This window comes from Schistocerca serialis, chromosome 8, assembly GCF_023864345.2.
Source record: "Schistocerca serialis cubense isolate TAMUIC-IGC-003099 chromosome 8, iqSchSeri2.2, whole genome shotgun sequence".
In the NCBI taxonomy this organism is placed as follows: domain Eukaryota; kingdom Metazoa; phylum Arthropoda; class Insecta; order Orthoptera; family Acrididae; genus Schistocerca; species Schistocerca serialis.
Window position 1 is genome coordinate 143,129,650 of NC_064645.1, and position 12,253 is coordinate 143,141,902.

General features: G+C 46.0%; 1 protein-coding gene across 1 annotated transcript in view; it reads left to right on the plus strand.

Moving 5' to 3' along the window:
- Nucleotides 1-12,253, plus strand: part of LOC126416874 (uncharacterized) — a 197,771-nt gene that overhangs the window by 160,609 nt on the left and 24,909 nt on the right. Inside the window, exon 2 of the mRNA XM_050084757.1 lies at nt 6,334-6,709. Coding sequence (XP_049940714.1) covers nt 6,334-6,709 — 376 coding nt within the window. The remainder of the gene's footprint in view (nt 1-6,333; nt 6,710-12,253) is intronic.

Sequence of the window (12,253 nt, forward strand, 5' to 3'; positions counted from 1 at the left end):
TCGCCTCGGCGACACTATGAGCAGCAACACGAACCCAAGTCACTGGAGAATCGCGAGATATCAAAATATTGGGGGTTTCTTTATTTGGATTGAAATGCAATCAACTTATAGCTTGCTGGATCCAGTTTACGACGAGGCCGTGCACCCTCGTGACCACAGCCCTTCCATCCGGCAGTCCACGCATGCCACCAGCAGTCCCGACGTGTTCGCGCACTGTGCAGAACTGGCTCCTCCTGAGTCCCCAACCGAACTGGCCCACTCACACGACCCAGAAAAACAACGATGTCGCCCAAAGATAGGGCAACAGTTACTACATATCGATAACCGCGGCTGCTGCCACTAGCGGACAGGCAGCGCTTGCGAAACCGAGTGGCGCCAGTCATCATGAGAATAAGACAAACAACTGCAACCATGCCAAGTAAACGATACCGTCTGGCCTCCAACAGAGGGTGGAAACCTACGAACAGCACCAAAACGAGCCGCAGCACGGCTCAGAGATTTTGGAAAATGATTGCTCGCAAAGAGAAAGTGTTTGGGCATACGGTTATTAGGGAAAAATCGATTATCTACCATGTTATTCCACTAACTATAGACTTTTTCGATGAGAGGATGTAATTTTCAAGTGCCGTCGATAACTGGTGAAACAAGAAATGCTGGGGGTCTTGGAACAACATAAGAGAAGATAGTACACGTTCGTTTTGTACCTAGGATGTGCTTTTTAGTAAGGTAATGACCTTACTGTTCTGCAGCTCCTCACTTAATAAATTGAACAGACTACTGTTTCAGGATTATCTCGCTTTCCAAAGAGAAGCAAATGCGTGTTTTTGTCACCGACCGCGTTTCGTTTTATGAAAATGAAACATCATCATCTGTTTGTAATGAAAGATATTTTCTTTCTAGATCGAAAAACAGTTCGTTACGAAAGATGTTGATAATTACATGCGGTATTTCGTGCCTGGTCATTCGCTCACATCGGGAAAAGCCGTCCTCATGCACGTTTCTAGGTTATTTCTTCGTGCGGCACTTGATTACATTACATATTTCCACATATTTATAACGAGAGCAGAACGACGGCATACGTACGAGACGTTGAGTTTAGCTTTCTTATTTCGAACGGAGTGACTTGCAGTAAAATCTCTGGCGGAAGTACAAAATCCGGCCGCGCGTGGCGCCACTGTTCCGGAAATAACAGCGCAGATGTCAACACAGCCAAGCTGACTCCCAGTTGCGGTTTGCCCGCTCCGCAGGGCCGACGGGTCTATCCGCCGCTCGAAGTGCACTCTTTGTGTTTCAGTGTCTCCTCCCCGGTCCTTCCCACTGTTTTGCTTCGACTCTCGTGATTTATCTCGTCCCGGGGAAGCTACGAGCTTTAAATGTATTTTCCCTCCGAAAGTAAGGAAATCGGAAGTGAGCTTCTGTAATTTATGGTCGATGGCGAGCGGAGCAAGATATCGGGTTTTATTTTTTTTCCTCAGCAGTGCACTCTCCTCTATTCGTCCAGCATACATTCTGTGATGAAAGGAATGTCCATAAATTGTATGATTCGTAAGTCCCCGTAAAAGTCATTTTAAAAATGTGGTTTTATACAAACAGTTTTAACTAATGTTGCAGTTTAATGAACTATTTTATATATTCTGGGTGTAAATCTGAAGCAACAGACCTAAGGTGATTTCTGTATGAGAAGAAAGTTATTCTTCAACGCTGAAGGTGGTACATTGATTCGCAAAGAATAGATCGAAGATATTTCGTTAACTCGAAATAAGAGAATTTCGATCTTAAATTGGAAAAATAGCTCATATGCATGATCTACCCATGGGAAAGAAAGAACTATTCCAGATGTGCATATAAATTAATGGCGCACGTGTTCTGTTTCAAATGTAGAACTTCGAGAAACATAATTCTCGACAACAGTTGAAAAAATGGAACGTCTCGTTATCTTACCGTACTTCCCCTTGTTTGATAAATAGAAACCAAAAAGGAAACTAGGAAAGGTCGTGCTGTAATATCCATGACTTTGATGGCACATGTTCAGCACGAAAAGTTTTTCATTTTTTATGAGGTGATCATTTTTATGTGGTGCAATCAGTGGCAACGAACTATTTGATTTTCTTTCATTACTGAAAATGTTAAAATAGACGTTATAGGAAATTTTTGTGAGCTACAGACACGACGGGCGATGTACACTAAACCACAGGGAATAATGAACCACGGAACTAGGAAGTGAACTAGTGTGTACTTCATGGTATCACATCACCTACAGCGATTCACTCACGGAAGGTGTCTAGACAATTCACTGAGTCCTGAGGAAAACATAAATAAATCAAATTTGCAAAACATTCAAACCGTAGGTTTACGATGGTGCTGTGTGCAAAGAAACATCATATTACAGTGAAAAGCACTAAAATGCTGTATCAAAGCTACAGTCAACCATCTAAAGTAGTATCCACGATAATTTCTTCCTACAATTTCCAGTAAAATGTGATGGAGAATAAAGCCCACTGTCACCAGGTAAAACAAGAACATAAAACGCCAATACGACATCAGTCAGGCTCACAGTATAAAAATAACAAGATCATCTTCTGTACAATGATAGATACAAAATCAGTCATGCTCGCACAGCAAAACAAAATCGATATGACTCTCGTTTTTAACGAAAACATCCACACGTCCAGCGTACCACCACAAAACAACCATAACACGTCGCTCTATACCCACGGATCTTACACTGGCCGAGTGCACAAGCCTCGGTCAAAAGGCAAGATAACCAGTGTCCCGTGATCACGTTTAAAAGTGAACCTCATTTAAAATGCCGTACACTGTAGCAACGTTAGTCATCAGTTAGCAAACAGTCGTAAGCTAACTGTGCTTTGATCGAGATTAATTTCGTGTACTGCGATGGAAGGTGCCCTGAGGATGTAAAGCTTCCTGGCAGATTCAGACTGTAAACACTAGCCGGCCGCGTCATGTTAAACACATTCGTCAGCCGCGTGTGCAAAATGATAGAGTTAAGTCTTGCCCTAAGTGTGTTCTTGCTCATCCTCGTGAACGTTGCCCGTTAAGAAACGCGGTTTGTCACTTTTGTCAAAGGAAAGGACACATCCAGACTGTTTGTTTGCGTAAACGCAAGAACACTTCTAGTGCTGCCCAGCCCATGGATATTCATGTTCTTCAAAGCCAGCCCGCCCAGAAGGTCGCGTTTAAAGACTCTTCCACGGTTCGTGTGGGTAATAAACTTGTTCGCAATAAGCCACCCACCCAGCCCTCTGCTATGCGACCCAAGCGTAATTCAAACGCTGTAAACAGTAATGTACAGACTGCAAGTGAAGCGGGAGTTGTTGTTCCACCCGCCCAACCCACGAGTTGTCGTAAGCAGCGAACACGCGGTAAACGCGCTGATTTTGTGTCTTCCGCCTCCACTGCACCGATCCAGAGACAGTGTAATAAACTATTTGTGAAGCTACGCATCCAGGATAAGACCTTCAATTTTCAATTAGACACTGGTGCGTCTGTGACTCTCATAAATAGTGCTACGTATGCGGCTATCGGCCGCCCTAAACTTTCAGCGGCAAAACATTCTTTGGCTACTTATAGTGGCACATTCCTGTGTTAGGTGTATGTAGCGTGCCAGCCACATTCCGTGGCAATACAAAAACAGTTTCATTCACAGTGCTCCGCGCTACAGACAGTGTAAACATTTTCGGATTAGACTGTTTTGACTTGTTTGGCCTGTCTATCCAAGACAATGTGTTGCAAATTAATTCTGTTGTTGTTCCTCAAGACAGCATAACCGATTTGTGTAAACGATACAGTGACATATTTAAAGACGAACTAGGTTGTGCTGCGAACTTTGCCGCTCATATTACGTTAAAAGATAATGCTCAGCCTCGATTTTGTCGTGCTCGTCCAGTGCCTCACGCCCTCCGGGCGCCTGTAGAAGATGAACTTCGTCGTTGGCAAAACAACGGTGTTATTCAACCCGTCTCAGCGAGCCAGTGGGCTTCTCCCTTAGTTATTATAAAGAAACCGTCTGGCAAGTTACGTTTGTGTGCTGATTTTAAGTCGACAGTTAATCCTCAGACTGTCATTGATTCTTTTCCTTTGCCTAGACCGGACGAGCTGATGGATAAGTTAGGGGAAGCTCGTTTCTTTTCCAAAATTGATCTCCGTGAAGCATATTTGCAATTGCCCCTCGACGAGCAATCACAACAGTATTTTGTCATAAATACGTCGTTGGGGTTGTTCCGTTTTCTGCGTTTGCCTTTTGGTTGTGCGTCAGCTCCAGCTGTTTTTCAGCGTTTTTTGTCACAACTTCTGGCTAATGTGCCATCGTGTTGCAACTATTTAGACGATATTGTTGTCGGACGCCTGCTGAACATTTCCGTAATTTGGAGTGTTCGTTTAAAGTGTTGTATCAGGCAGGCCTACGTTGCAACATCGATAAATGTTCATTTTTCCTTACGGAGTTGGAGTATCTGGGACATGTTATTAATGCTCAAGGCATTCATCCCTCCCAGTCACATTTAGCAGCCATTCGTGATTTGCCCGCCCTTCGCAATCTGCAGGAATTGCAAGCAGTTCTTGGCAAATTGACATATTATATTAGGTTTATACCTAATGCATCACAGATTGCTGCACCGTTGCATCGTCTCCGCCGTAAGAATGTTCCGTTTGTGTGGTCAGCTGATTGCCAATCAACCTTTCAGCAGCTTAAAGAGGCTTTATTGAATGATCGTTGTCTGGTCCATTACGACCCTAACAAGCCTCTGGTGTTAGCTTGTGATGCCTCTTCTTTCGGCCTCGGTGCTCTGTTGTCTCACCGAGTCGGTCACACCGAACGTCCTATTGCGTTCGCATCTAAATTGCTCAACAAAGCTCAGTGTAATTATAGCCAATTGGACAAGGAAGCGTTGGCTATTGTGTTCGGTGTCACAAAATTCCATCCCTACCTCTATGGTAGACCATTCTATTTAGTAACAGATCACAAGCCCCTGACGTCACTGTTTCATCCGTCTAAACCAGTTCCTCAGCGGACAGCTCAGAGACTACAACGTTGGGCTCTTTTGTTATCACAATACCAGTATGAGATACTGTATCGCCATACAGCTCAGCATGCAAACGCTGACGCGCTTTCTAGATTACCGATTGCTGCGGATGATGTCTTCGATTCCTCTGACGACTCTTGCCATCAGATTGACGCCGATGAGCATCAATCCCTCCGGGATTTTCCGATTGATTATCGTCAGGTGGCACGTGAGACAGCTACGGATCCTCATCTGAGTTCACTATTACGTTTTGTTCAACGTGGTTGGCCGTCCAAGGCAAAGGACATATCGGATCCTGTGGTTCGTCGCTATTATCCGCGACGTCATCTGTTGTCTGTTTCGCACGGAGTTTTGCTGTTACGCACCGAGAATGACCAGCTTCGTGTAGTGGTTCCCCAAGTGCTCCAATCCAAGGTCCTCGACTTGTTGCATCAAGGTCATTGGGGAGTGGTCCGCACCAAGCAGCTTGCCCGCCGTCATTGTACATGGATCGGCATTGATAAGCAGATTACGCAGATGTCTACAGATTGTTCGACGTGTGCCGAACACCAAGCTGCTCCGCCTCAACGCTATTTTGAGTGGGCACGCCCTGCCGGTCCCTGGCAGCGAGTACATATTGATTTCGCTGGTCCATATTGGAATTCTCGTTGGCTCATCGTGATAGATGCATTTAGTAATTTTCCGTTTGTTGTGCCCATGCAGTCTACAACGTCTGCACAAACTATACAGGCGTTGACTTCAATTTTTTGTATTGAGGGTCTTCCAGAAGTTTTAGTGTCTGACAATGGTCCACAATTTACCTCTGCTGAATTTGAAAGTTTTTGTTCTGCCAATGGCATTCGCCATGTTCTTACTCCGCCGTTCCACCCTCAATCGAATGGTGCAGCGGAACGTTTTGTCCGCACATTCAAGGATCATATGGACCGCCTTCGTGCTACGCACTCTCGTCAGCAGGCCCTCATCACGTTCTTGTCATCGTACCGGACCACGCCACGCGACGGCCCTTCGCCTACGGAGCTTCTCCACGGCCGTCGTCATCGCACCCTACTACGGTTGTTGCACCCCCCGGATCGACCCGCCGCTTCTGAGCATCGCACGCGTTTTCAGCGCAACGACGCCGTTTTTTTCAGAGTTTATCACGGTCGCCGTCGTTGGGAACGTGGTACCGTGATAAGTGTCCAGGGTCGCGGTTTTTATACTGTTCAAGGTGCTACTGGGGTGCACAGGAGGCATCAGAACCAGTTGCGCCGCGCTGGCCGCCCGGATTCTGCCGCTCGTTCTTTGTCCACAGATTTGGTCCGCGGCGGGTTCCAGCCGCGCCTTCCGACTTCGCTGCCGCCCCCAGGGCAGCAGCAGCAGCCGTCGCCGCTACCACGCCGACAGCCCGTCCCGTTGCTGCCTCCCACGCAGCTTCATCCGGGAGCGCCCCAGGTGGTCGCTCCGGCGCCTGCGGTCCCTCTTCAGTCGCCACCGCCTTCGGAGCTGATGGACGTCGACCCCTCAGCCGGGCCGCCTTCCCAAGCGGTGGCTGTGCAGCCTGTCCTGCAGCCGCTTTCCTTGGGCACCCCCAAGGAGTCTGACACCGCAGCGCCTTGTCCGGCGCCCACTCAGCAGCCGTCAACGCAGCGTCAGGAGACGCTGCCTCTCTTCGTGGGTCCCGACGCCCCGTCGCGTCCAGTACCAGAAGCTGCGCCCATGGTCACAGGCGTGCACCCTGACCTCGGTTTTCAGTCGGTGTTTCCCGAGGCCCCGCGCGGACAATGCTGGGGTGCGGACCGGGGACTGCCACCGACAACAGTCTCCGCCCCGGTCTCTTCTGCTACGCCTGCGGCCAGACCCCTCCCCCGCCGTCGACGCTCGCCACGTCATTATTCAACGACGGTGCGGCGATTTGGGGGGGAGGAGTGTTATATCCTAGCCAGTAATGCCAACCGAGCCCGCTGCCAAAAGGTTGGCAGCATCAAAGTCCGGACGCTGTCCGCATAAGCAGCGCCAGCGATACAGGAAATCGCCGCAAGTCTGCGCGCGCCACCGCTGGCTCCTGGCTTCTTAAGCGCTGGAGTCGCGAGCGCTAGGACATTTCTGTATTCGCCGCTCAGTTGTATACTCGCCACCGAATTGTGTACTTGCTAGTCAGTTGTGTGTTCATGGCAGCAGAGTTGTTGTTTGTCGTCAGCCGACGCTGACCTAGCCGCTCCGACTCGAACTAGACAGATTTCCGTAGACACGGAGTTCACGACCTTGTTTCTGTATCTTCGTTAATAAAGATAAGTACCGACTTTTATTTAATCTGAGTGTTTGGGCTTTCATCTTTCTGTTCACTGTTCCAGCGGACCGGTCGGCCCGCTATTAAAAGTGTGGCGGTGACTTCGTAAGCCGTTTCTGCAGCGAATTGATTGTCGCTACGAACACCGCCACAAAACTGACCACAATCTATTGGTTATGAACTGTAGATTAAAACTGAAGAAACTGCAAAAAGGTGGGAAATTAAGGAGATGGGACCTGGATAAACTGAAAGAACCAGAGATTGTACAGAGTTTCAGGGAGAGCATAAGGGAACAATTGACAGGAATGCGGGAACGAAATACCGTAGAAGAAGATTGGATAGCTTTGAGGAATGAAATAGTGAACGCAGCAGAGGATCAAGTAGGTAAAAAGACGACGGCTAGTAGAAATCCTTGGGTAACAGAAGAAATATTGAGTTTTGGGTTGTCAGGTGTTCTGCCAGATATCAGCGTCGTACTTGCACGATATTTCGGTCACGTCGCTCGCAACCTTCATCAGGTGCGACCTTCTCAGGTCGCACCTGATGAAGGTTGCGAGCGACGTGACCGAAATATCGTGCAAGTACGACGCTGATATCCGGCAGAACACCCGCCAACCCAAAATGTCATTAGATCGCCGGGAAAGCCTGAATATTGAATTCAATTGATGAAAGGAGAAAATATAAAAATGCAACAAGTGAAGCAGGCAAAAAGGAATACAAACGTCTCAAAAACGATATCGACAGGAGCTGGAAAATTGCTAAGCAGGGATGGCTAGAGGACAAATGTAAGGATGTAGAGGCTTATCTCACTAGGGTAAGGTAGATACTGCCTACAGGAAAATTAAAGAGACCTTTGGAAAAAAGAGAACCACTTGCATGAATATCAAGAGCTCATATGGAATCCCAGTTATAAGCAATGAAGGGAAAGCAGAAAGGTGGAAAGAGTACATAGAGGGTCTATACAGGGGCGATGTTCTTGAGGACAATATTATGGAAATGGAAGAGGAGGTAGGTGAAGATGAAATGGAAGATATGATACTGCGTGAAGAGTTTGGCAGAGCACTGAAAGACCTAAGTCGAAACAAGGCCCCGGGAATAGACAACATTCCATTAGAACTACTGACAGCCTTGGGAGAGCCAGTACTGACAAAACTCTACCATCTGGTGAGCAACATGTATGAGACAGGTGAAATTCCCTCAGACTTCAAGAACAATATAATAATTCCAATCCCAAAGAAAGCAGGTGTTGACAGATGTGAAAATTACCGAACTATCAGTTTAATAAGTCACAGCCGCAGAATACTAACGCGAATTCTTTACAGACGAATGGAAAAACTGGTAGAAGCCGACGTCGGGGAAGATCAGCTAGGATTCCGTAGAAATGTTAGAACACATGAGGCAATACTGACCCTACGACTTATCTTAGAAGAAACATTAAGGAAAGGCAAACCTACGTTTCTAGCATTTGTAGACTTAGAGAAAGCTTTTGACAATGTTGACTGGAATACTCTCTTTCAAATTCTGAAGGTGGCAGGGGTAAAATACAGGGAGCGAAAGGCTATTTACAATTTGTACAGAAAGCAGATGGCAGTTATAAGAGTCGAAGGACATGAAAGGGAAGCATTGGTTGGGAAGGGAGTGAGACATGGTTGTAGCCTCTCCCCGATGCTATTCAATCTGTATATTGAGCAAGCAGTAAAGGAAACGAAAGAAAAATTCGGAGTAGGTATTAAAATCCATGGAGAAGAAATAAAAACTTTGAGGTTCGCCGATGCCATTGTAATTCTGTCAGAGACAGCAAAGGACTTGGAAGAGCAGTTGAACGGAATGGACAGTGTCTTGAAAGGAGGGTATAAGATGAACATCAACAAAAGCAAAACGAGGATAATGGAATGTAGTCGAATTAAGTCGGGCGATGCAGAGGGAATTATATTAGGAAATGAGACACTTAAAGAAGTAAAGGAGTTTTGCTATTTGGGGAGCAAAATAACTGATGATGGTCGAAGTAGATATAAAATGTAGACTGGCAATGGCAAGGAAAGCGTTTCTGAAGAAGAGAAATTTGTTAACATCGAGTATAGATTTAAGTGTCAGGAAGTCGTTTCTGAAAGTATTTGTGTGGAGTGTAGCCATGTATGGAAGTGAAACATGGACGATAAATAGTTTAGACAAGAAGAGAATAGAAGCTTTCGAAATGTGGTGCTACAGAAGAATGGGTAGATCACATAACTAATGAGGCGGTATTGAATAGAATTGGGGAGAAGAGGAGTTTGTGGCACAACTTGACTAGAAGAAGGGATCGGTTGGTAGGACATGTTCTGAGGCATCGAGGGATCACCAATTTAGTACTGGAGAGCAGCGTGGAGGGTAAAAATCGTAGAGGGAGACCAAGAGATGAATACACTAAGCAGATTCAGAAGGATGTAGGTTGCAGTAGGTACTGGGAGATAAAGAGGCTTGTACAGGATAGAGTAGCATGGAGAGCTGCATCAAACCAGTCTCAGGACTGAAGACCACAACAACAAAAATAAGGTAGCCAGTTGTTATGTTACATGTTGCCTGCAGCTTGAACTTCCACCGTCGGAGGGTGGTATGGGACTTCAAGCCCCACCGCCACACTTTTAACGTGCACTCCAGTGATGTCTTTGGAATGACATTGTACAATGAAACATGTTTACCATCCACCAATACAGTAAAAAAAAATAAAAGGAAAAGCACGAGCCAGTTCTTCCGGCTTCAACAGTCTCTCCTCGTTTCCAGCTTGGTGATACCTCATCGGTACAAGACGCTCTCGAAGCCTATTGTAGGGATCGACACCACTATTCCCAGCTTCCACCATTGTTTCCTCTGTGAACTTAGACGGCATTAAGAGCAGACTTTTCTGTGCCTGTGTTGGTCCTCATCAGGAAGACATTCTCGGGACTTACGAGGGGCGTTTGAAAAGTCCGTGCAAAGTCCGAGAGATGGCACCACTGGCGCGTATTGAGGTCATGTTTAGTTAGCAGCATCTTTGGAAAGAACGCACACCAAGTTTCAGCCATATTGGTCTATTTCTTTGTGTTTGGCATTCGTGTGAATCATGGAAGTTGAGTGATTGTCAAAAAATGGACGAAAAGGAATTTCGTGTGGTGATTAAGAATTACTTTATGAAGGCAAAACGCCTCAGGAGACTAAAGAGAAGCCTGATAAACATTACAGTGACTCTGAACCTTCTATTAGAACAGTTTGCAAGTGGTTTCAAAATTTTCACACACACGGCTCTGAGCACTATGGGACTCAACTGCTGAGGTCATTAGTCCCCTAGAACTTAGAACTAGTTAAACCTAACTAACCTAAGGACATCACAAACATCCATGCCCGAGGCAGGATTCGAACCTGCAACCGCAGCGGTGTTGCGGTTCCAGACTGCAGCGCCTTTAACCGCACGGCCACTTCGGCCGGCTTCAAAATTTTCGGAGTGGCCATTTGGGCACAATTCTTGCTGAACGTTCTGGACGCCCTGTGGTGGTTACGACTCCAGAAATCATTGATAAAATCAAAGATATGGTGAGGGATGACAGAAGAGGTAAGGTGCGTGAGATTGCTAGTGCTGTGGGCATCTCGAATGAATGGGTACATAATATTTTGCATAAACATTTGGATATGAGAAAGCTATCCGCAAGATGGGTTCCGCCACTGCTCATGCTTGACCAAAAACGGAATCGTGTGAAGTGTTGGAAGGATGGTTTGCAGCTGTTCAGAAAGAATCCGCAGGACTTACAGCGTTTCGTCATTGTGGATGAAACATGGATACATTACTATACTCCTGAGACCAAAGAGCAATCTAAACAATGGTTTACCAAGGGAGAATCTGCACCAGAAAAGTCGAAGACCATTCCTTCGGCCGGAAAGGTTATGGTGACTGTCTTTTGAGGTTAGCAGGGGATAATCCTCATCGACTATTTGGAAAAGGGTAAAATTATTACAGGTGAATATTATTCATCGTTACTGGACCGTTTGAAAACCGAGCTGCAAGAAAACGCCGGTGATTGGACCGCAAAAAAGGCCTTTTCCATCACCACAATGCACCAGCACACACCTCAGCAGTTAGGGTGGAAATAGGATTCCAACTCGTTTCACATCCCCCTATTCTCCAGACTTGGCTCCCTCGGACTACTATTTGTTCCACATTTTGAAGAAATGGCTGGCGGGACAAATATTTTATTCAAATTAGGAGGTGATTGCAGCAACTAATAGCTATTTTGCAGACTAGGACAACTCCCATTATTCGGAAGGTATCAACAAATTATAAGAGCGTTTGACGAAGTGTTTAAGTCTAAAAGGAGACTATGTCGAAAAATAAAAAAGGCTTACCCAAACACATTAGTAGTTTTTTATTTTTGCACGAATTTTTCAAACGCCCCTCGTATTATTTCTCTGAATTTTCCTACGAAACTCCTAGTCATAGTATAATGTACCCGCAACAATCATGCCGGCCGGTGTGGCAGAGCGGTTCTGGGGGCTTCAGTCAGGAACCGCGCGATCGCGACGGTTGCAGGTTCGAATCCTGCGCCTGGCATGGATGTGTGTGATGTCCTTAGGTTATTTAGGTTTAAGTAGTTCTAAGTTCTAGGGGACTGATGACCTCAGAAGTTAAGTCCCATAGTGCACAGAGCCATTTTGTGTTAGGATTTCTGTTTAGTTAGGACCATTCCTTTGAATTAATTATTGGAAGTCAGGTTATCCTTTCTTGAGCAGTCAGATTACGTTGCGCTAGAATATTGTGGGTCAGTGTCGACGTGATAAGAATAAGTAAAGTAGGGTCAGCAGGTTCAGTTTTACTCAGCTGCTTCAGAATTAAATAACGCAGAAGCTTCAACTGCTCATTTCATTCAGCAATGGATGCAGAAAAGAATTTTATCTAAGAAGCTTCACATATTTCAGCTCAGTGGTCAATTTCGGAATC